The 23170-nt window shown below is 48.8% G+C and overlaps 1 protein-coding gene across 2 annotated transcripts in view; it reads right to left on the bottom strand.

The window, feature by feature from the left end:
- dapk1 (death-associated protein kinase 1) overlaps positions 1-23170 on the bottom strand; it is a 63634-nt gene that overhangs the window by 7317 nt on the left and 33147 nt on the right. Inside the window, exons 6-20 of one of the 2 annotated variants that reach the window (XM_085476466.1) lie at positions 22621-22669; positions 22466-22492; positions 19187-19339; positions 17362-17407; positions 17189-17278; positions 16310-16402; positions 14483-14602; positions 12620-12718; positions 11218-11316; positions 9437-9535; positions 9145-9342; positions 8802-8999; positions 6491-6589; positions 3552-3629; positions 1472-1688 (exon numbers count right to left, since the gene is read on the bottom strand). In XM_085476466.1, the coding sequence (XP_085332592.1) occupies positions 1472-1688; positions 3552-3629; positions 6491-6589; positions 8802-8999; positions 9145-9342; positions 9437-9535; positions 11218-11316; positions 12620-12718; positions 14483-14602; positions 16310-16402; positions 17189-17278; positions 17362-17407; positions 19187-19339; positions 22466-22492; positions 22621-22669 (1665 nt within the window). The remainder of the gene's footprint in view (positions 1-1471; positions 1689-3551; positions 3630-6490; positions 6590-8801; positions 9000-9144; positions 9343-9436; positions 9536-11217; positions 11317-12619; positions 12719-14482; positions 14603-16309; positions 16403-17188; positions 17279-17361; positions 17408-19186; positions 19340-22465; positions 22493-22620; positions 22670-23170) is intronic. The other variant, XM_085476467.1, reaches the window with a different exon arrangement.

The following is a 23170-nucleotide window of genomic DNA, read 5'->3' on the forward strand; positions in this document are numbered from 1 at the left end:
AAAACCTTTGTTAGATGTGCATTTTGTGAAAAACCCGTGTGTGTGTGTGTGTGTGTGTGTGTGTGTGTGTGTGTGTGTCTCGTTTTCCTCTCTGCACTAACATAAAAGCTGCCTCCGCCGTTTCACAGTCGGCTGTCACGGCTTCAGTTTGAACATGCAAGCGTCTGCTCGGCACTGCAGACGACGATGATGAAGACTTTATCCTCCACCAACTGGCAACTGCAGAAAACAATGAACCCATCTCATCTTCTCTCATCCTAAACGTGAGGAAAATGTTCACAAAATGGTTTTTGTGATCGGTGTAAAATGAGTGAAATCCTTAAAGCCAACAGGTTCCGCTCATTTTCTCGACGTGGAGAGAAAAAGCTGTTTTCATGCCGTTTAACGTCGGGTGGTTCAGAGTTCAGTGAAGCGAAGCTGCTCATATCTTCTCTCGCTAACAGGCCTAAAAAGAGCGCTCCTTTTACCGAGGAGCACCTTTCACGACGAGGCCTCTCGTTAATGGAGCTCCGCGACATTTCAAAGTTCGCTACAAATAAGGAAATAAAAGAATATATCAGCGCACGCCGAGGCTGAAAGCCACAAAATCAATATGCAGCGTTCAGCGGTCTCGGGAGGCGACGCTAAAATATCGACACTTGTGTTTCTTTGTCTTTGGCTGGATTCACGTCACGTATCGCTGCAGAAACAACAAACGGTCGATACGGACCAGCGCTGACTCTTTGAGACGCCGGCAGGCTCACAGAGGGAGGAGTCGGCTAACGCACCTGACCGTTATCAGCCCGGGCGTCACGTAATGGCTGCAAGCGGCGCATAACAGAGCAGCTAAAGGGGAGAGGAGGGCAGGCAGGCAAGACACTGAACACGTCGTCACTGCACTTTCCTGAAAACCACGAACACCTCACAGACCTCAAGATACCCGAGCCTCAGAGCAGCACCTGAACGGTTTCCCTCAGCAGACAGTTGTTCCATTTGTGCTCATCTATCATTTACTCCAGAGGACATAACGAGGAGAACTGATCAGCTTTTATCAATTTCACCCTGTGAGATTCAAACTGCATCTCAGTACGAGACTGTGAGGGCTCATGTTCATGCTCACATCAGAGCAGCAACAACAGCTGCGTCTACAACGTGGATAAAACAAGACATTTAATAAAATGACTCACGCTGAAGTTTTCTGAGACAGATGTGCCAGGGAGACGCCTCCTCTGATTAACTGCACTCCTCACAAATAAACGAAGGAGTCTCTGTGTGTCTTTCTTTGCTTATCCCAACCAACATTGGCATGTGTAGCCGAAGGGTGATTGGAGGGGGTGGAGCCTTTCAGAGCTGTCACCAGGTGACACACACCTGTCTGTACCTGCACAAACTCAGGATCTTCTTGCTGTGAGGGGGCGGTGCTAACCGCTGCGGCAGTGAAAGCATTAATGCTGAGCTGGTGACGACGCGACTCCACCTGTCTGTCACCTACCGGGAGGTTTGGAGTTGACGGGCGAGTTGGGGTGCCGGGCCGCGTTGGTCATGCGCGTCCTCCTCCTCCTGAAGAAGCTGCGCAGGATGCCGCACTTCAGAGACTCCAGCAGCGTGCTCTTCCCGGCTCCCGAGTGTCCGAAGAGCTTGAGTTTGATCCGGGGCTGGACCGTCTGAGTGGGCCGCAGCTGCTGGATGTAGCTCAGCTTGTGGTTGTCCTGACCCAAAAACACACCACAGAAGAAGACATCGACAGCTCAGGTCACAGACACCTGTACACGACTCCCACAAGGCCCCAAAAATCACATGACACATTTCAACTAATCAGATTTTGTGCTGCTGCACATTATGTCAGCTTCAAACTGCAGAAAAGCTTATTTAAAAATACACATCAGCGTATTGTGTTGAAGAGATATCAGCTGATGTGGAACCAGAGCTGGGCTGTACTTTAGCTCAACGCCACAGGCAGCAGTGTCAGCTCCATCCAACAAATTCAGTTCATTCAGTGTTATTTACACAGCGCCAAATCACAACAAGAGTCGCCTCAAGGTGCTTTATATTGTAAGGTCGACCCTACAATAATACAGAGAAAACCCAACAATCATATGACCCCCTATGAGCAGCACTTTGGCGACAGTGGGAAGGAAAAACTCCCTTTGAACAGGAAGAAACCTCCGACAGAACCAGGCTCAGGGAGGGGCGGGGCCATCTGCTGTGATTGGTTGGGGAGAGAGAATCAAAATCACTAAATCGAGCTAAATGTCACCACTTAGCTCTGCGGTGACATCGCAGCTGCAGGTGAAACTCTGCCCCCTGGTGGTGACAGAGAAAAGTTTCATGCACAGGTTAGCTATCTCACAGCTGAGCAGGTGAACCATAAACTGAGGATGTGAGCTCCGCCTGCAGGCGTCTGTCTACCATTCATTGGACAGAGTGGTTAAAAACAACGCAGGAAGCTTAAATGCTTTTATTTTGGTGGATGAACAGGAGAGTTCCTGTGACTCAAACAAAACGTTCCATATCTTATGTGTCTATAAATACTTCAGTTATAAAACATTTAAATGTGACAGCATTGAAACGCCGTGGCTGTGAGCGGCGTTACAGGAGACGCTTTCTTCCAAACATCATCGATTCTTCGGGCTACGAGGACGGTTTTTAAAACTGCTCTTAATGTTCTTGTAAAAATGAAACAGTGACTCAGCCGCAGGAAACATTTACAACAAAAGCCAGCTGCTTGCTCACGCCGCCGTAGATCTGACAGCTCGATGGAGCCGTTTAAGACGTTTCTCTAACCATCCAATGAGTCACGCATCAGAAGTGGCCCCAAACGCTGCGAGCGGATACGTGGGATGTGAACGCGCTCCTAATCCCACCTGGGTTATGCTAACGTGTCAAAAAATAATTCATTTCCAATTTCAAAACGTGTGATTCACAGAATCCGGCTTTAAAACGAACGAGTTCTCGTTTCAAGCCGCCGGGTTTCTCCCCCTCTTGGTTCTCGACAAGTCGGCCTTTTCAAACGTGCCAAAGTGTCTGAGATTAGCCCAGCATGTGCAGACGGCGGCTGTTTTCACAGCTGCTGCTTCATGTTTTCACCGATTCTCAGCAGGTTTTCTAGAAAAAAAGAGACGTCGGCATCACGTAGCTTTAGACGAGGAGTCTGAGCGTGTCCTGGTAGCTGTGACCGGGAACACCGGACGCACACACGCCGCTGTGGAGGGTGAAGCTGATCGTCATGGAGATGAAAGGTTTGGCTTTCACCGAGTGTTCGTCCTTTCACGTGTCGAGCAAACTGCGCCCCAAAGTCTAAAAACGGCGGATCGCTAAAATCTAACACCTCCCGTCTTCCCGAGACGTCTCTCTCCACACCTCTGCACCGAAATAGACCAAGTGTGACGACTGTGAAGCCCGACTGTGCCTCATCACCCCCACCATCATCATCATCTGCACTTCCTAAACCGCGTTCACATCATCACATCATTTTTTTTATAGCCTCATTCTTCAAACAAGCTCAGCTGACACAACTTGGTTTAACACATCAGTCCAACTCGAGCCTTTTGAGCCTTCTTCTTCCTCTTTACCTTTTTAAGCTTTCCCAGCAGTGACACGACGTGCTCGTGATGTTCGGCCGAAGCCAAATCCTCCGCCGTCTTTCCATCCTGCAGGAGGAAAATAAAAAAAGTCAGGTCTTTAGTAAACATCACATCTCCTCAGCTCCACTGAGGACATTCGTTTTCTGGAGTTTTTATAATGAAAAAGGAGCTCGAGCACAAAAAAGAGCTTCCTGTTAACCAGTTCAGCAGACGCTGCTTTTACTTTAACTGAGTGTTTCCCCCAAACTTGCATCACGTGTTCAACCAGTTTAGATCAGAACCAGCAGATTAGATACACAAATCATTTATATTTGTATATTTATTTACTTGTTCATCATAACAGGAAATTCAGCAGATATTTTGTTTTGATCGACGCTGACGTCTGCTGTTAGTGATTTATTAGTCAGCTGTTTCCTACATTCACGTAAATCAGATCGATGCGCCTGAAGTGACCTTTGTTTGTTATGAGTTATTCCTCATCACGCAGCGTCGTCTCTCAGCTGATGTCAGTGGATTAATTACAGCTGCACACACACACACACACGCACGCACGCACACGCACACACACACACACACACACACACGCACATGCACACACACACACACACACACACACACACACACACACACACGCGCACACACACACACACACACGTTACTTTCCCTCTCCGCTCCAGCGCTCCGACACAAACGCCACATTCCTGACAGCGTTCATGTATCTGTCACTGTCCGGCTCGGCTGACGCTCCGCTGGGAAAACCTGCACGGATGCCTGAAACGCCCACAGAGCGCCGCCACCTCCTCCCAAACAGCTCGTCGTGACGATCGGACTTCGACATCGTCGACCTCCCGAGCCGACTGGATTGGGCAAATGAAGTCTGAGCATTTAGACGCGTGGACGCTCTCGCGGTGCTCGCCTCACACAGATGGCTGAGTGTCACGATTATTACTACTGATGCCTGGCAGTGACAGATGAACGGCTGGCGTTATGTGAGGAATATTAGATCATCCACAGTATTTCCAGCCCAGACTAAATATCTGCTGAAACGGAAGCTCGGGAACGACGAGTAACGGTGAAATCGCAGAGGCTGGAATGATTTGGAAGAAAAACCAGGCAGAGATCACAGAGGCACCGTGGAAGGTTGTCCTCCCTGACACTGAATTATACATCCCAGTGTGCGCTCCAGATGAAACATGCACAGCACATCAGCTGCCATACAATATTAACATCCCGGGAAGGCAGAGAGGGAAAAAGCTCAGCGCGGATCGTCTGCTGCTGGAACCAGATCAATTCAATGGAATGAAAGAAAGAACATAATGCATCAGGATCGAGCAGAATTAGATTTGAGGCTCTGAGACGAGTTTCAATGACGGACAAAAACACATTACTTCTGATATCGGCGGAGAACGCTGGAAACATCTGGAAATCATATCTGAACAGGCTGAAAACATCTGCACAATAACAACTGAGGTCATGTTGTGAGCTCTGGCAGGAGAAGCAGGGAGGCGCCCGTGATGGAGGCTGACGCGCCGACCCTGACGTGCTGAAGGTCTCTTTCGGTCTTTGGCTGCTTCTTCGCTCACTGTGAGTCCAGTTCTTGTACCGAACATTTGACACGAGTGTTTTTGTTTGTTAGAGACTTCAAACGATCAACATTAACATTCACATAAATGAAATTTTAGCTCGTGACATAACTCTTTCAATTACGTTTGATTTATAAAATCACGATAACAGTTCTTCATAAAACCACTTGGATCCTGGACGCGGCTCGGATGAAGTCATCTCCTGGCCTTCGGCGTGGAGAAGCATCAGCTCAGAGCGCTGAGCTTTGAACGAGAAATAAAAATCCTTTCGGATCTAAAACGATTGGACATGAACTCCCACTTATCCGTAAAGTCAAACCCACTCAGGGCTGAATGTGGAACCGTTTGATCCCGAGCGCTTGGATAAAAGCTCTCAGCCCGCGGCTGCTGAAGCCTTTAACGCCTCACCTGCCGCAGACTCGGCACAAACGTCTCTGTGCAGTCACCAAATCCACGCTTGGATTCACTCGTCTTAAATATCTCATCTGCACAACAACGAAGCCGTTTCTCCTGCTCGCTTTCTTCTGCCTTGTGCAGCAAACACAGTGACAAACAGGAGTCTTGCTGCACAATCTCCTGAACAAAGCTAAGCGCTCGTAACGACCCCACAGACGTAAACTACAGGAAACGTCTTTGGAAATTTAACATTCTTGAAGTTGTGCTCACAGTTTTTTACTTCTTGGACTTTCAAAGAGAAATTTTAAAGCCCCCAAACATGTTAATAACTAATGTTTAAAATCCTCAGCAGACTTTTCATTTGATTTAATGGTGCAGCTCTCAAACTGCCAGCTGGGATTTAAATATTCTAATAAGAGTTTAAGAGCTCAAAGCGAGAGACTGTGAGGGAAGTGGATGGGACACTGCAAGGAAGCTCATCAGGGTTCAAGAGGTCGAAAGAACTTCAGTAACATGAAGAAAGAAGAAACAAGGAGAAGGTTTCGCCTTGAAAACCTCTGAGAGGATGAGATTATTAAAAAACAAACAGGTGGTGCAGCTGAGCCGGGCGGAGACGAGGGCGGAGGTAAGGGAACGATGCCAGAAGAATTTCCCAGTTTTACTGAGGATTCATGAGCGGCGCCTTCGTCTGCAGCCCCAGCAGAAAATGAACAATCGCCACGCAAACAATATCTGAACAAGCACGGGAGCGACGTTTCAATTTACATACTATATGAGGCGTGTCGGCGTGGACCACGCCCCCACCATACTCGAGTCACAGATCGCAGCAGCTTCACGTGTGAACACGTCCTACAGACCAAAGGGCTGCACTGGGTTTGTCAGTCTCATCACGATGATGACGAGGTGCTGCTGCACCCGCCCGAGCGGTAAAACAGAGAGGTGCCTTACGTTGGTGACAGCGTCGATGTTCGCTCCGGCCAGGCAGAGATGGCGGACGACCTCGAGGCTCCCGTTGTTCGCCGCCAGGTGGAGCGGAGTTCTGCCGGACTGTGACGCACAGAGGAGAGAGGAAGCAGCACACGTCAGCGCCGGACACGGTGAAAGTCACGCACACAATCATTCATGTTCGCTTTGACACTTACAGGTTATTCTTAATAACTGAGGCTGCTGAGCAGAAATGCTCGAATAAGGATTCCTGAAAACGCCAAAACCTTCTGAGCGTGCTCAGTTTAAATGTTGAGGCAGAAGCTTTTTAAGAAGCTCACATTCAGTTCTTTTCAATAAATCAATAAATAATCTCTGCGTGATGTCATACAGAGCAGATATCTGATGGTTTTCTCAGGTACACATCTCTCTATGAGAAGCCCCACCCACTTCCTGTTAATGAGGAGCAGCCAATCAGAAGAAAGCTGGCAAAAATAAAACTTTGCTCTCTTTAAGCTGCCGTCACTGTAACACAAATGTGGAGGAAAAAGAGTGACACAAACACTGAAATCAACATTTATCACATTTTCTAAACAAACACTGAACGGCGTCCCCCTCTTGCCTCGCGCTAACTCGGCCTAATTAAGCGCACGGTCGTGCTTCGGCGGGCTGATCGGCTGCTCGCTGTTCCCGCTGCGGTCGCTCGGCCTGAAGAATAAAACTGCTGATTAGAGCAGGAACACAGTGCCCTGAAAACAACGCTAATTACTGTAAACACCATATAATTGCCATCAATTTCATACCACAATATCTCATAAATCCAGAGCAGTTCGATGTTGATGTTACAGTAAAAGCTTTGGGATTTAATCAGAGCTCAGTGACGGAGGTGTTTCAATCCATTCTCCTTTGCAGCAGTTTGGAAGAACATCCACCCTGTTTTTGTGATGCTGCAAACTGAGCTGGAGACTGTTTCAATCCCACCCTCTTATTTCTCTGCTCGGTGTCTGCAGCTGACAGCAAAGACCGACCCAGAGTCAGCAGCCTGTGATTCGCTGCTTCACACGAGCTTAAAAGAAACGAGCTCCAGCTGAGAATAATGCATGAACCACGACGTCTCTGGCAGCGCCGTCTGCTCCCGATGCACATCGCCTCCCTGTGCGACGCTGAAAACACGTTTCTGCAGAAAAAGCCGAGAAAAGCTTCCCCGTCGCAGAATCTATTTAAATGTATGGTGTCAAAATAGAAAGTAGAATCAGAAACATGCGGGAGGTGAGAGGACGGGAGCTTCAGAGGTGTGTGAGGAGGGCAGGAGATATCAGAAGAAAGACGATTTTAAAATATGTCAGCAGAAAACAGCCCATACCTCTGTAAACATTACACTGCGTTATATTCTACTTCCTGTGTTTTTATCAATGCTCCACCTGCGATTAGGCCTCATTTAGCTCCGCTGCAAAACAACGATCTAAAACACTCATTTAAACTCGTCTTATTTTTCTTCAGCTACATTTGCTCTCAGGTCAAACTATTCTAACTCCTTTACCTATGAGAGAGTTTCCTCTCATTGGCCGTTCCTCACAAACCGAACAGCAGGTGGGCGGAGCTCTGTGCTCACACAAGTGAGGCGACCATATTAGTCTGTGAGAGCAGGGATTACTGGCACAGACACCTCATCATCTGAAACTGTGGTCAATGTGGAGCAGGTCTGACTCACAGCTGAGCTGATGGGGTTCGATTTAAAGGAGTCTTCTTCGTGAGGAAGATTACTTCATGGATCTCACTTCCTGCAGAGCGTCAAGCTGAGTGTGGTTCGGTTAGCTGTCGTTTACTTCTGCTCTTCTTGTGCTTCTAAGACTCCTGTGACAGTAATGCAAAACGCTCTGCAGCCCATCTGCAGCACGATCCGCAGGGTGAAGGCTGCAGGGCCGAGGCTGCTAGCTCAATCACTCAGGTGCTGTTGGTCACGCAGAGCATGTTTTATAAGACAGAGACACGTTCGGCCTGACTCATCAAGGTACTGTAACACATCACATAACACCGGCATCGCTGAGCTGGCGCTGAAGTAGATGTGCTTGAAGATTATGTAAGAGGAGAGTAAAAACAGAAAGCGTATTCATGTTAACGGCATCGGGACGAAAAAGAAAAACCCCACACATTAACATCAGTGTCTGAATGTGAGGGAGGGGGCGGAGCGCAGAGTTAGGAGGAGGTCCTTCACCTCCACCTTCACTCTCAGCTGTGTCTGAAAACTATGTGATACCACCAGTCCTCTCAGCGCGGCCTGGGAACGCCTCAGGGAGCGTATCCGGGCCGTCTGGGGGGAAGTGCTTGCACTCACCTTGTTGGGGAGGTCGAGGCTGGCCTTAGCATTGCAGATCGCCATGACGACGGGCAGGTTTCCATCCTTGCAGGCGATGTGGAGCGGCGTGTTTCCGTGGCGGTCCTGCTGATCCACTTGGCAGCGGTGTCTGAGGAGGCAGCGGACCACCTCCACCTGACAGCGACGCACAGCCAGGTGGAGAGCTGTGTGGCCTTCCTGGAGACACAAACACAGACGGGTCAGTGTCTGTGACCTGCACAGGTGGTGAGACCTGTGTGCTGTGAGACCTGTTAGTCAACCCTCGCACAAAAACACGTAAAAGTAAAATGTGCCAAAATAAATCAGGCTGAGCTCTGGTCACCTTGTCGGTGGTTTCCAGCTCGGCTCCGTGCTCCACCAGGCACTCCACGATGTCCACGAAGCCGCGGGCAGAGGCCGTCAGCAGCGGGCTCTCCCCCTCGCGGTTCTTGGCGTCCACGTGGCAGCCCGCCTGGCACAGAGCTCGGGCTACCGGAGAGTAGCCGTGCCAGGCAGCGCAGTGCAGCGGCGTCTCCTGCTCCTGCAGACAGAAACGTGGAACGCAAAGATAAAACCCCGCGGCCCTCGAACAACCCCTCGGTTCTTATTCCGATGCCGTCGCTGCACTCGCTCACCCTGTCCGTCAGGTCCGGGTTGGCTCGGATGCTGCACAGGTAGCTCACCACATCCACGTTGCCATAGCGAGCAGCCACGTGTAGCGCCGTCTCGCCGGACTGGAGGTGACCAACGGCCAATATGTTAATAACAAAGCAGCAGATTAAACTAGCAGTAAGCTAGAAACGATCAAATTGTGTCATAAAAGTCAAACAAAAGAACAAAAGAAGCGACTGTGTGTCTGTCGCTCACACCCACCTGACTGACACACGTGACGTCTAACACGTCTGTGACACGTCGGACGGTTCAGATAAAAACGGTTCCTATGAAATCTCAGAGTAAAAGTATAAACGCAGTGACAGAGACGAAGCTTTGCTGGTGTCCGGAGGATTCCCTGGAGAACCTTCCTTTCAGCTTCGGGAAGTGAAATGTTTATTATTCCAGGCGCTGGTTGATTGCACGAGCTGCTAGACGGTGATGAGAGATGATTGACACGCGTGCAAATTTTCTCTTGCATGACAAAAACAATGTGTGAAAGACTGGAGGAGACGACACGCGGCACAGCCTCTGTTTCCATCTTCACCCGAGAGCAGCGAGCGAAAGAACAGGGCCGAGGATACAAGCAGCGGGAAAGAGCTTCCTCGGAGGGCGGTCCTCCATCACCCATCAGAGGAGCAGGTGGAGGTAGCAGGGGGCCTCTGTGATCCTGACACCATAAGTGGGAATGCTGTCTCCAGTTTAGATTCTGTAGTTTGGTCAAACATCCCAGATTTTCCGTATAGTAGCCAAAACCTCCAGTAGATGTTAACAGGGAGCAGCGGACTCACCTCCCTGCTTCTTGAAACACAACACAGAGCCAAATGTTTGCACTGCATGCACAGACCGTGCACAGACCGTGCACAGACCGTGCACAGACCATGCATACCAAGCGTGGACGCTGTGGATGTTGACTCTGACTAGAACTCTGACTCCGCTTCTGTTTTCGTTAAAAACTGACCCACGAGTTTCAGACTTGGGGCTGGCAGTCAGCGTAAACGCTCGTTAGCGAGACGACGTGTTTACTTGTTTCTTAGAGACTGAGTCACTCTGGAAAAAAGGAAAAACCCTCAAAGAGCGGTTTAATTTGGCGAATTACATAAAAAGCCGCCGCAGATTCACCTTGTTATGATAAACCTGAAAGGTCCTTTGGCTTCTCTGTTCTCACAAAGCAATTATCTAGTTCCACACAAACGCCTCGGCTTGTGATTTGGGGTTTATTGTGTAATAAAGAAAGATGAAACTTTAACGACGCCTGGACGGGAGCTGGAGAGTAATCAGCAGAGCGCGTGCAGCGCAGATTAGGCTCCGCCTCAGCGTTCGCAGACAGGAAAGGACACCTCGTGAAGATCGGAGAGACGGGAAAACGCTTCTGGGATTTTGGACGCCCAGGCAAGGCACGCCGAGGCTGCACTAGCATCGAAAGCACACAAACACACACACACACACACAGACGCACCAATCCCATCTCTCCCTGCAAGGCCTGTTTCCATAGCAACAGCAAATAAGCTGATAAAATGCCAGAGTAACTGGTTTTCTCCACAGGTGTGGAAATGTGAGAGTGTGAATGTGTAAAGCTGTGTGTGTGTGTGTGTGTGTGTGTGTGTTTGTTTCTGGGCATTTCAAAGTAATGCTTCTCGAGGGGTTTGTGGGTAGGAGGCAGTGAGTAATTGCTGACAGATAACAGAGCATGATGAGTCGTAGTAAGTGTGTGTTTTTCCATGTGAGTGTGAGACGTGCAGAGAGGAAGGACCTGCTTTTCTACCTTATCTTGCACATCCAGCGGGCACTTCTTGTCATGGAGGAATCTCAGGGTCGCCACGTGGCCGTGTCTCGCCGCGTAGTAGATGGCGTTGGCTCCGCTCTGAGGGTTGGAGAGAGAACAGCGTTGCAGGATTTATCCCTGACCTTTAGTAAAGAGTCTGCAGCCACACGATAGGAACGCATCCTTGGACAATACTGTGCCGTGCTCTCTAACACGGGATCGTTCTGAGGATGTGCTTGGATGTTGGGCTCAGACACAACGTTGAAGCTGTGGTTTCTAAACGGAGGAACGAGATCAAAACACGTTCTTTCATTGTTTCTGTATAAAGTCATAACGTCTCTATATAAATCTCCTGAACTCGCTGCACCGATGATGACAGAATGAAACTTTATTTAATGGCAGCCTGATGCTGTAAGTCAGTGTGTGCAGCATTAACCTGATTTCATGTGTGGCACTGAAATCAAATCAAAGGCAACGAGATCGCTGCGTCAGAGTTCGGAGACGTCGACCCTGGTGTGGGTCAGCAGCTCCAGACGTCTCTTATTTTCTAACATCTTGGAAAACAAGGAAGGACCTGCAGCTCGGTGCAAGCACAGAGTGACTGCACGGCACGATGAAGGACGTTTGTCAGGGAGAAGCTGCTGCGGATGTTCAGCTGCTCACAGAACTTCCAGGAACTGTCGGCTATCGGAAGGGAAACGATTTCAGGCTCTGCTAAAGTCTTCCTCCCGTCTCTGACGCTTCACTGATGAAGATGCAGCTGTGACAAAGAGTTTTAGCAGCGGCACAAGTTTTGTGTTTGATGCACTTTGTTGGTTCTGAACAATCTTAAGCAACTTCATAAGTTTCAAAGAAACAAGTCGACGTCAGCTGTCACACGTGGGCTCTGACCGTGCTGCAGGCAGAGCCCGCAGGGCTAAACTCAACCCTCACGTCTACATTAGCTTCTGATTTTTCTAAAGAAGAAGATATCTCACACTTTTTCTTATTTCAAATTAAAATGTGTTTATAAGATATGATAGAAAACCTCTGAGGCACCACAACAGCATCAGTGCACGCAGAGCAAGGACGAACCGACGATCAGAGTCCATCCCAGCATCACTGCGTATGAAACAGCCAATCAGCAAAGAGGAGCGGCTCTGATCACTCGACTGTGTTTGATGTGCGTTTCATTTCTGTCATTACACAGGCCCAAATATTCACAATCATGAGAACCTTCATTATGCAACGTCGAAGCAGGTTTGTTCCCTGAAATATTGATTTTTTTATAATATTTGATTTTCAAAAAAAGTTTGCTGTTAGCATCTGAAGCTGTCCTGGTTCACAGCAGGGTCAAAGGTCAGCTGTTATGCGCCTTACAGCTCCTCCATGCAGTCTTCGTCACAGCAGGTCCGGCTCTTACCTTGTCGTGGGCCCGGATCTCCGCTCCTTTCCTCATCAGGACCTCGATGATCTGAATGTTTCCACAGCCGGCTGCGATCAGCAGGGGAGGGGTCCCGTGCTGCAAAACACACACACGCGTGTTACGCTTCCTGTTTATGTGTGAACGCTGCGTCTTTAATCTGTGCGGTAAAGCTCAATCTGACAGCCTGTAGTTACACAGAAAACGTGGCGAGGAAGTAAACGAGACTGAGGTAGGAATAATGAATGAAAATGGCGAGATGACCTTTTCTGAACGAGTCCCTGAGCAGAGACAGACTGAGCCGACGAGTCTGTCAGGTACCGACTCTGCCTCTGGTTGTTCATCCTTCCCCTCCTCATTTCTTTCCTCTTCCTATTTTCTTACACTTCACTGAGTTTAATGGCTTCTCGTCCTCACATCGCCCGCCAAGTCCTGACATGTACCCGACCATCAGGCTGCGCGGTGTAAAAACTAAGCGTGTTTTAGTTTCTGTGTAATCATGCCCAGGCTGTGCTTTGATTTATAAAAACCCATAAAACGCTCCCTCGGTGCCACAAACCGGACGTGAACACGCCTCCCTAACATGCTGCACCACGAGCACATCCTCCGCCCACATTCACTGATGTTCTTTAATGAAGACGTGATGATGCTTCACAATAACACTTCAAATCTGCAGATTTCACCTGTTTACACACTGCAAAAGTCTGCAGGTGGCAGATGAGCCTGGAAGCGACTGTGGGCCCGACTGTGGAAACATGCTCTGTGGAAACATGCTCTGTGGAAACACGCTCTGTGGAAACACGCTCTGTGGAAACACGCTCTGTGGACCGTCAGTGTTTAAAACGTCAGGCTGTTTTTCTTCTGCTGTGTTTTGGCTGGAGGACGGGACGACCTAGTTTCTGGGATGCTGGCAGCTTTAAATAAATATGGAAAAGACACAAAGATTTTTATGGAGATCTTTGAGACGATTCAAGCTTTCAATTTATTCTTTAATCAACTTTTAATCTGTCGTGATTTTGTTGGCGTTGGGATTTGTTGGATAAGCGGTTAATAAAGTCGAGGGATGGTTGTGTCAGACTTTATATTCCTGGGTGGATAGTCCACTTTGCTACGTTTTGCCTTGGATGTGAAAGCAGGATTGCCGTCCACACAGTGTGGAGCACAGCTCAGACATGTAACTCTGACAGCCAATCAGCTCTCTGCGTCGATCAGAGCTGGAACAAGCCGGATCAAACATCATCACAAACATCATTATGCAACACGAGGCTGCACAACAACTGAATAATTTCTCAAATTATTTGCATGATTCATCTGAATCTGGAGCACAGCGGTGCAATCCAGCCCACTGGATACTGTGAGACGTGCCTGCAGTGGAAAAACTGAGATCTTCAGTTTAATAAATCGCTGCTCCCGCTGAGCCAGCGTTCCTACACCGGTGTGAAAAATGCCCGAAAAGGGAAAATTATTCCCTGATTTTCACAATTTCTTGGGATCATGAAGAATAAACAAGTTATTTAGTTATAAAAATTGCAAATGTGACGGTTTTATCTGTTTGAATGGTGACTTTGTTAAATGTGAACGTTTAAAGAAACGCCGTTTCCCAACCTCAGCACAAAGCCAACTCGTTACCGAGTCTTAACCTGGTCCCAGCGTCTAAAACTCAAAGCGTGACTTCTCAGAGAAAGATGGAGGCAGCGCATCCACAGCTCCACACACACGTCTCTGTGTGGATGACTCAGGGTGGCGCCTGCTTCACTTTGATGTATTCAGTTTTGAATAGAGACACTGGCAGACGTGCTTCTGCGCCACTACTTCAGATTCGTTGGGTTCAGCAGGAACGAGCTGAGCGTGTCTGTGCGTCACCTTGTTGGGCTGGTTCACATCGTAGTTGTTCAGCGAGCCGAGGAGATGCTGCAGACCCGGCACGTTGTCGTCATTTATGGCGTGGATGATGGCCTTCATCACAAAGGAGTCTTCCTCGTCCTAAACAGGTGAGAAACACGGTTAAAGACATTTAATCCTCTGCTGCTCACTTGATCTAAACCGAGAATCCAGCGATTACGACTCTGTCAGCGACACGTGACCCGGTCACCTTCAGCCAGAGTCAGCCGTGCAGCGCAGCAACCGGCCGTGCCGCCTCGCTGCACAAAGAGACGACGATGAGCGAGGCGAGGAGGCAGCGAGAGAGCGAGGCTGATGTGGCGTTTGCTCAGCCAAGCTCGACTCTTTGGCCGCATTCCTCAACATAACCTCGCTGCTGGGCGAGCCGTGACTAAAGCACCTCGGAGAGCTGCAAACAGCACAAACATGCACGAGCAGCGAGGCCCTGCTGGGAGCTCCATGCCCACCTCGATCGCACACACGTGAAAAGACCTCCGGGTCTCGTTGTGACCTCCAAAATACACAGAAATGATTTAATAACTGCAGTCAAAGAAGCGGCCTTCCGACTGCGACGGTAACCACACTCATCCATTTATTCATCGAGCGGTGATGCAAGCAGACGCTCAGCAAGAACGAGCTCTAATCACATGAAGTCTTTCTGCTTCACATCGCTGCCAAGTTCAAATGTTTTTATCCAAACTGCAGAACAAATACCTGAATGTGTGATAAAAAAAACAAGACAGACAACAATCAAAAGGTTCATTTGAGGAAGAAACCACAACAGTCCTGCAGGAGCATGCAGGAATAATGAGCTGTCTGAACTAGCGGAGCTGACCTCGGTAACATGAGCTGAACACATGTAAACACTGCAGCTTCTGTGAGAAACTTAATTATTCACAAAGCCGTCCCAGCAGGCCGGGCTGTTCTCAGAGCACGAACACCCACCTGTACCTGCTTTTCAGGTAAGTCACTAAACCGTGGAACTGCCTGGAAGTCTCCATCAGAGAGCTTGTGTTTGTTACCCTGAACCACAGGGGGCGCTGTGACCTCACCGTGCCCAGTCCTACCTGTCAGGTCACCTGTGACGGCAGGAAGCTGCTGTGTAATCCTTTGATGACATAACAGGGCCGGCCTCGGCTGCTTTGTGAATGATTAAGCTCCTCACAGAAGCTGCAGTGTTTACATCTGTCCAGCTTATCGTGTCGACTGGAAACGGACACGCTAACAACATAAAAGCCTCCGTGTGTCCGAACAAGCTGACTCATCATTTACCGCAGACGGACGCACGCCGGGAGCCTGGAAACCACACACACACGTTGGGTATTCATGACCTGTGGGGACATCTCACTGACATAATGCTTTCCCTGGACCCTAACCATGGAAAATGAATTCGTAAACCTCAGCCTGACCCATAACCAAACTGTAACTAACACTCAAACCCACTTTGAATCTCAAAAATGGCTTCAAACTTGTGGGGACCAGGTCTCCATAAGGGCTGACGGTCCCACAAGTACAGTAAACCTCCCGACACACACACACACACACACACACACACACACACACACACACACACACACACACACACACACACACACAGCAGGAATGAGGAAAAGATGGTTTTCTGCCGTCTGTCAGGCCACAAATACCTGAGCTGTAACTGAACATTCAGTCAAACTGAAAGCGCTCGCGCTGCACGTCTCAGTTACTCTAACGCTTGGCTGGAGATAAGGACTGACTTCAGAGCTGGAGCCGGTGCATGAAGCTGAACGTATTTATGTGCTGCTCTGCTGGTGTGAGGCCCCGTCTTACCAGCGTGTCGTCGCTGCGGGCCACGCTGATGTTGCTCCTGGACAGGAAGGAGCGGGACAGGCGGTTACATAAGGAGATGAGTCGGACCGATTGCTGCAAGAGACAAACAGAGAAGACACGGGGTCGGTGAATGTGCAGAAGCAGAACAAGCTCACGTCACGTCACGTCACGTTAAGGATCCCCGCCGACAGGCAGGAGAGCGATTTTCTGCTCTGGTTGAGGTCTTTGCTCCGATTCATCGCTCGTAACCCGCTGACCTGCACGTGGATCGACCTCACACGTCTGCAAATGTTCCAGCTTCACGTCGATGTTACAGATTATATATCAACCATCATCACCAGAGAGCGAACTGATGACCTCAAATGATCAATAAACACATAAATGATTTTGTCCAATTAATAAGAATTCATTTATTAAAAGCAGGTTTTCTTTGTGTCGCTGCAGTTTTTTATTCTTCCCTCTGAATTTCGAGATGAGCCTGAGCTGCGTTTAACGTTTGTGTGTTTTGGAGGTTTTTGTGTATCAAACATAAATAAATCCTCAAAGATGAAGGTTGCTGCAAAGCCAGGAGCTGCTGTGAGTCACCAAACAGAAGACAGAAACATGGCGACAGCAGCGCCGCAGCTTCAAACGCCGCTGCGTTGTGTTGGCTGGGAGCGTTGCCGGGTCAGCTGTGACGAACCGAAGCCGACACGCAGTAAAGAAGCCGGCGGTGAATCTGATGGCTGCGGCGACCCCGTGGCGATCAACAGTGACAGCGAAGCACCAATGAGGAGACTTTGTAGCAAGAAGCTTTCAGAGTGCATCATGGGAAATGTATTTTATTGCTCCTGAAGCTTCAGCGTGAGCGTAGAAACCAGTAAGATGGAAAACTCTCACCTTCCACTTTCTCCTGGCTGCAAACTTTTTGAACTTCTCCATGTTGACGGCCGACTCCTTCCTGCTCAGAGCCTGCTGAGTGTCCTTTGGCTGATTATAGGAAACGAAACGAGATAAATGTTAAAGTTAGAAAAGCTCGGACAACAAAATCCAAACGCTGACATCAGTCCCACCTTGATCCAGGGGTGCTGCAGGCTGTCCTGGATGGTCATTCGCTTTCTGTGGACAGAAAAGGAAACTCGATGAGTCACCATCAGATGTTCCAGCTGCTGCGGTTCAGCTTCGGTCTTTTTCTTTGTGCATTAATGCTGATTATTTTCTGTTTTACAAAGGAAACACACAGTTGGGATGGAGACACGAAGCCTGACAGCAGCAGGACTTTCATTTATCTCCTAATTGTTTTCATTTGAGTTGCTTTAATCTGAGGCAGTTACAGGTTATAGATGTATTTTTGGTTTTATTTGTAAAATGTTTTGTGTGCTTTGAACCTGCTGCCCTCTGTTTGAACCTGCCAGGCTTCCTGTGTGGGTTTACTTCCTCCCACAGTCCACAGACACCCACACCGGGTGAGTGTAAGCTGGCTGTAGGTGTGCGAGCTGTGCGTCCGTGTCAGGCTGCAGCCTCGGCCACGTCTCTGTGCGTCTTTTAATAATCGCTTGCTGATATTACACAGCTGACCTTTGTCGCTCTGCACCTAATGAGCAATAAAGATATAACTGCTGCTCTTTGTTAACCTGGAATATTCAGTTTCCTCTTTCGATGCTTCTCTACGCGGCGTCTCATGAAAGGCGGTACCGAGAAACTCGGCGTGGTCGTTGGAGTAAAGGGAACAAATCTACGTGATGCACTTCGGTGCTACTTCCTGAGACAGACAACAGTTTGACAGATTTTAAAACGCTCACATTTCATCCAAACAAAGCAGAAGTTAACCTGACAGAGTGCTGCACCAACATTAATGATTAATATTTAGTAAAGCTCGATGTGCTTCAGGGACGGCCTCAGTCCAACAACAGCCCGTTGTTCAGGAAAGGTTTCCGTACGTCCTACATAGATTTTGGGGAACCTGGCGAAGGCGCCGCTTCCTCTCGGCTCGGCCCGATCGCCACCACATCCCCGTTTGCAGCCGAGGCGACTGCATTCACACCAACCACACAGGTTCCCAGATTTCCAGGCCTGTGCTGGTGCAGCTTTAACCCAGCAGACTTCATAACAGCATCTCTTCATTATCTTCCTGAATGCAAACCTCGACGCAGATCAATTAAAAGCCGTTCCATTACGAAGCGCTCGGCCCGTCATCTCTGAAAGCCCCATTAGGTGAAGCTGGTAAAGTCTCTCTGTTTACAGCAGCGCATGCCCACCCCTCATCGTCTCCTCTCTGACTTATCCAAATGAAATCATCCTCACACCTACAATTAATCACCTCTGTTAGCCCCCTCGTTCTCACGCCGTTGTTTTGAAAGGAGCTGGCGTAATTACGAGCAGAAAAGAGCTTGATGGCGGTAACTGTCCTCGAGCACAGCTGCAGCCATTCAGCTGTTGCTACAGCAACTCTGTAACGAGGGAACAGTCCAAACAATTTTAGGAGCCAGCGCCAAAAGGCACGGCGCCGAGCGAGGAGGCAGGCGTAGCTGGAATATCTGCAGAAAGCACCTATTCAATTTTCCTGTCAGCGTTTTAAAAGCGATTAAACGAGACCAATCAGAGAGCGATCATTTAGAAGTCAACGCGTCGTTTAAACGCTGCTGTTACAGCCAAGACTCAGAGCTGAAGACGAAATGTGTTCGTTTGTTGTTCAGCTGACTGGAGGAAATCACACCGTCAACCAAACCACCTCGAGTCAGGATACGCAGGAAGGCCTCAAAGCAGACTTGTGTCTGAAGGAGTCACCCTGCAGTCTGGCAGCTCTGCATGGAAACGTTTGTCGTGATTAAAGCAGCTCCTGCTCTGATGTGACTCTAAGGCCGCTTTGATCTCAAATACAATGGAAACAGAACATACTTTGGATCTTTGACGAGCAGCCTCGCTATGAAGTCTTTGGCCAGCACGCTGGTGTTGCTGAAGAACTCCTCATCGAAGGTGTAGTCCACCGCCGACACGTTGGCCAGAGTCTCCTGCTTGTTGTCGCCCAGGAAAGGAGAGGCTCCGCTCAGGCTGCAGGACGAGAAAGGTTAACGGAGAGGTCAGAAACGTGCAGGCTGGCGGGTTTTTATCTTTGTGTGAGGACTTTAACAAACCAGCTCTGCATCACATCAGGTGGAACCTTCTCTGACTACAGCTCAGCTGTCTTGTAATCACAAAGGAAGAGGAATTCTGATTTTAGTCCAAACGCTGATGAGCTTCAGCCCCTGAAATCCAAACTACAACCTTACAACGCTTTGCTGAGTGAATGTGATTAAAGAGCTGCAAATAACTGACTCGTTAGTGAAGCGTCGCTATCAAACACTCTCAGGGAAACCAGCTGGACCGCTCTCGGTGTGAGTGCAGGAATTTTAATGCACCTCTCCACTGAACGCACACACAAAGCAGATGCACTGAGGGGAGCACGTTTTAATGGACAGACCACGGCGCAGCACACGCAGGGCTGAGCAGTCGTGCACGTTAACGAGGGCTCGGCCTCCCGGACTTTAGCCCGTTAAACCGAACAGCAGCTCCCGACAAACCCGGCCTCCCCTTCTGCTCCGACTCCTGCATCCCGTCACCAGCTGCTAATTAACATGTGATCTGGGGGAGGCGTGGAGCTGGTGCAGGTCGAGCTCAGGCTGAGTGGAAATGTATGAATTTATCGACTGTATAAAGCTGCTCACAACAAACGAGTCATTGCGGCGGCTCGTTACGAGGCCAGGCGATACAATCGGCAGGGAAGTGTGACGTCAGGACTCCTGGTGACATTTTACCTCCTGGTTCTCCAAAACACTCGTGCACTGAGCACCAGGCCGAAATCAAGCCCTGTGACCAGCCTGAAAGCCAGACTGGGGGTCAGCAGAGCAGAGAGGCGCCACGTTCAGTCATATGATTCCAGGCTGTGTGGCGCACGGCACGCCAGGCCTGATGAAAGAGGAAATAAGAGCGCGTTTCATTACCCAGAGCACTGTTTATGATTCTGTGGTCATCGTGTCACGCTCACCGAACGCTCCCACACACACACACACACACACTATACATTACATTTGCCAGTGAGAGATGAAGAGTCAGCGCACCTCTCTGTTGCTCTGCTGTGATAAGAAGCTGAGAACAATCTATTTTCTACCTTGCCAGGCTGAGCTGTGACAGCTGTGTGGGCGGACGCCACGAACTGGGATGCATGTGTGAGTGTGCGTTTGTATTCATGTCTTTGTGGGGACTGGGAGATGTCCCCACAAGATATCAATACCCCACGTGTGTGTGTGAGCACAGACACATTTGTTTGAGATTGTGTATCATGCAAACTGAAAAGCTTGTATTGTTTGCAGCTGCTTATTATTGAATATTCTGATGACACCTTTAGGTTGGCGTTGGGCATTTACCCCTTCTCCCGCTCTCTCTCTCCCTCTCTCTCTCTCTCTCTCGCCTTGTTTTGTTTGGCACGCTCGCATGTTTGTGTAGGCAAACGCAACTAATGTGCGATTTGTTTTTTGGAAAAATTGGTGTAGGTGTCACTTTGAAGGATAAAGGTGCGCGGGAGCTCAGGAAGCCTTCAGCTGAGTACACAGAGAGGCGACGGGATCATCGAGAGCCGGCAGCAGTCGACCGGCGGGTCGTCGAGGACGTGAACTTCACTTTTGCTGCTGAATTAAACTGTGCTGACACGTCTGCAGGCGACTGCTTCACAAACACAGAGCACACAAACAGCTGTCTGCAGAACGGCTGCTTTAAAGACCAAACTAAGTGAATTCAGGAGAATTTGTTGGATCTAATCAGACTACTGCGATCCTCCGAGCTCCTTTATCAACCCAACGACATGCTGATAAGATCAAAGCATCGGCAGAGCAGGATAACGTCCAGAGTCAATTAGCTTAAGCAGACTAGCCTCAAACAACAGTGCACGTTAGCGCTAATATTTAAGAATCAGAGCAAATAAAAGAAAAGTTTTCAAATATTAAAAACAGCTTAACGTGCGAGTTACATGCAGAGATTATCAGGACTGGGAAAATCCCATCTGTGGCTCAGAGGCAAATATCTGATCTGTTTAAAGTGTTTTAAATATTGTGACGAGTTTCGGCTCATTTAGGTTCCAGTGTGCGCGCAGCAGGAAAAACAAGCTTTTAATAACAGGGCTGTTCAGTGTGCCGGAGCAAACATCCTTCTAAAAAGGCCACTTCTTTAAAAATAATCAAACACTGCAGGAATTTACTAGTATAAATCAGTTTTATATTAAACAACCTTTTCCATCAGTGGATAATTGGACGTGCGATGAGAGCGGGTCCCATCACAGCGTGACAGTCGGCGAGCCCACAGGAAACGTGTCGCCGACCCTGTGACGGCTTCGTTTGGTGACTGAGCTCAACTCTTCCTCAAACGAAACCACGAAGAACAAAGAAATCAAAGAAACTGATGATGGCGTTGGAACAAAACGTTCTTCGGGTGAAAACCAGCCGCTGACCGTGGAAATCCAGCAGCTGTGGGCTGGATGCAGTCGACAACAACTCACAGCTTGATATTTAATACGAACACAATCACAACAGTAGCTCTCCGACGCCATCTTTAAAGCGCTCTGTGGGTGTTTGCTGGTTTGGGTGTGACACGAAGCGCCATCAAGAAAAAAGGCTTCGCACAAAAGAAGAGTCAAAAAGATCAAAGATGGAAGGAAACGCGTGTTTTAATCACATGATTCATAATCGCGGACACACGTGTTTGCTCGCAGCTGTTTCCTGTTAGCTCGTGAGCCCGTCACGTTTTATGAGCTTTTGAATTATTTTTTTTTTGCTGCTAATTTCTGATGTTTCAGTGCATTTGAGCTCTCAGGGCCACCGTAGATTCGCCCACCGAGGTCAGAGAGACGCCGCTGAGATCGCCGCGTCTTGGCACTCGCTGCTGCTCACGCTCAGCGAGTGAACACACAGCAAAGTGAAACATAAAAACTGGTCCCTTCCCATCAGGTGTAAAAGCCGTCAGCCTGCATTCTTTCTAATGGCCAAAAGGGGGCGACTCCTCTGGTTGCAATAGAAAAACGAGCAGACGGCTCGATTGATCCTGTAATTATTCCAATTACAGTCAGACAAGCAGAGCAGGTTCAAAAAGCTCCATCGCTTACATACAGTTTATGCAAGAGCAGGTTTGCTGCGGGGTTGAGATACTCACAGGATGTAGGTAATCACACCGACGCTCCTGGGCGGAGGCAGGAGAGAGAAACAGAGTTCAGCTTTTCAACATCTCGAACATCAAACACCATGAAAATCCTCGATGTATTCCACAGCAGACGCACAGCTGGGATGAAGCTCTGCGTGTTTACTCACCACATGTCTGCCTCCAGGCCCAGAGGTTCGTAGTTGACGACTTCAGGAGCTGCGAGGAAACAGCAGATTGTTAGCAGTCAGGTCGGCACACAGACGTTACTTCTTCTCCACACTAATTCTTCTCAGAGTTTGCTGAGCTTTACTGGAGCGCACGATCGCTTTGGGCTAGGTTCGCTGATTTGTTTGTTCCTTCAGAGGTGGGATTTTTTTATGGCGCCTGCTAAAGCTGCGATTTCTTTTCTCCCCACTTGTCTGTAAATGTGTGAATAATCAAAGACAAATCACCGAATTCATTTCTAATCGTGCTGAAACAAAACATCCTTCATCTGAAAGAAGAACCCACAAAAATCAACGGGATGATGTCATCGTTTTTCCTGCAGCTCCATTTATGGGCCAATCAAATGCTTCCAGACTGTAAACAATACGTTTTCAGCCTTTATTAGTTTATTATTGACAATAAATCAGCTAACAGTGTTTCCCACCTGCAGAAGTGTCTGTATATCGGTGTGGTTTTTACATTTGGGTGCAGCGCTGCGTTAGAGTACGTTTC

This window comes from Copadichromis virginalis, linkage group LG12 (genome assembly GCF_057382275.1).
Source record: "Copadichromis virginalis isolate Kocher_CV1m ecotype Utaka linkage group LG12, C_Virginalis_male_GT1.1, whole genome shotgun sequence".
Classification (NCBI taxonomy): Eukaryota; Metazoa; Chordata; class Actinopteri; order Cichliformes; family Cichlidae; genus Copadichromis; species Copadichromis virginalis.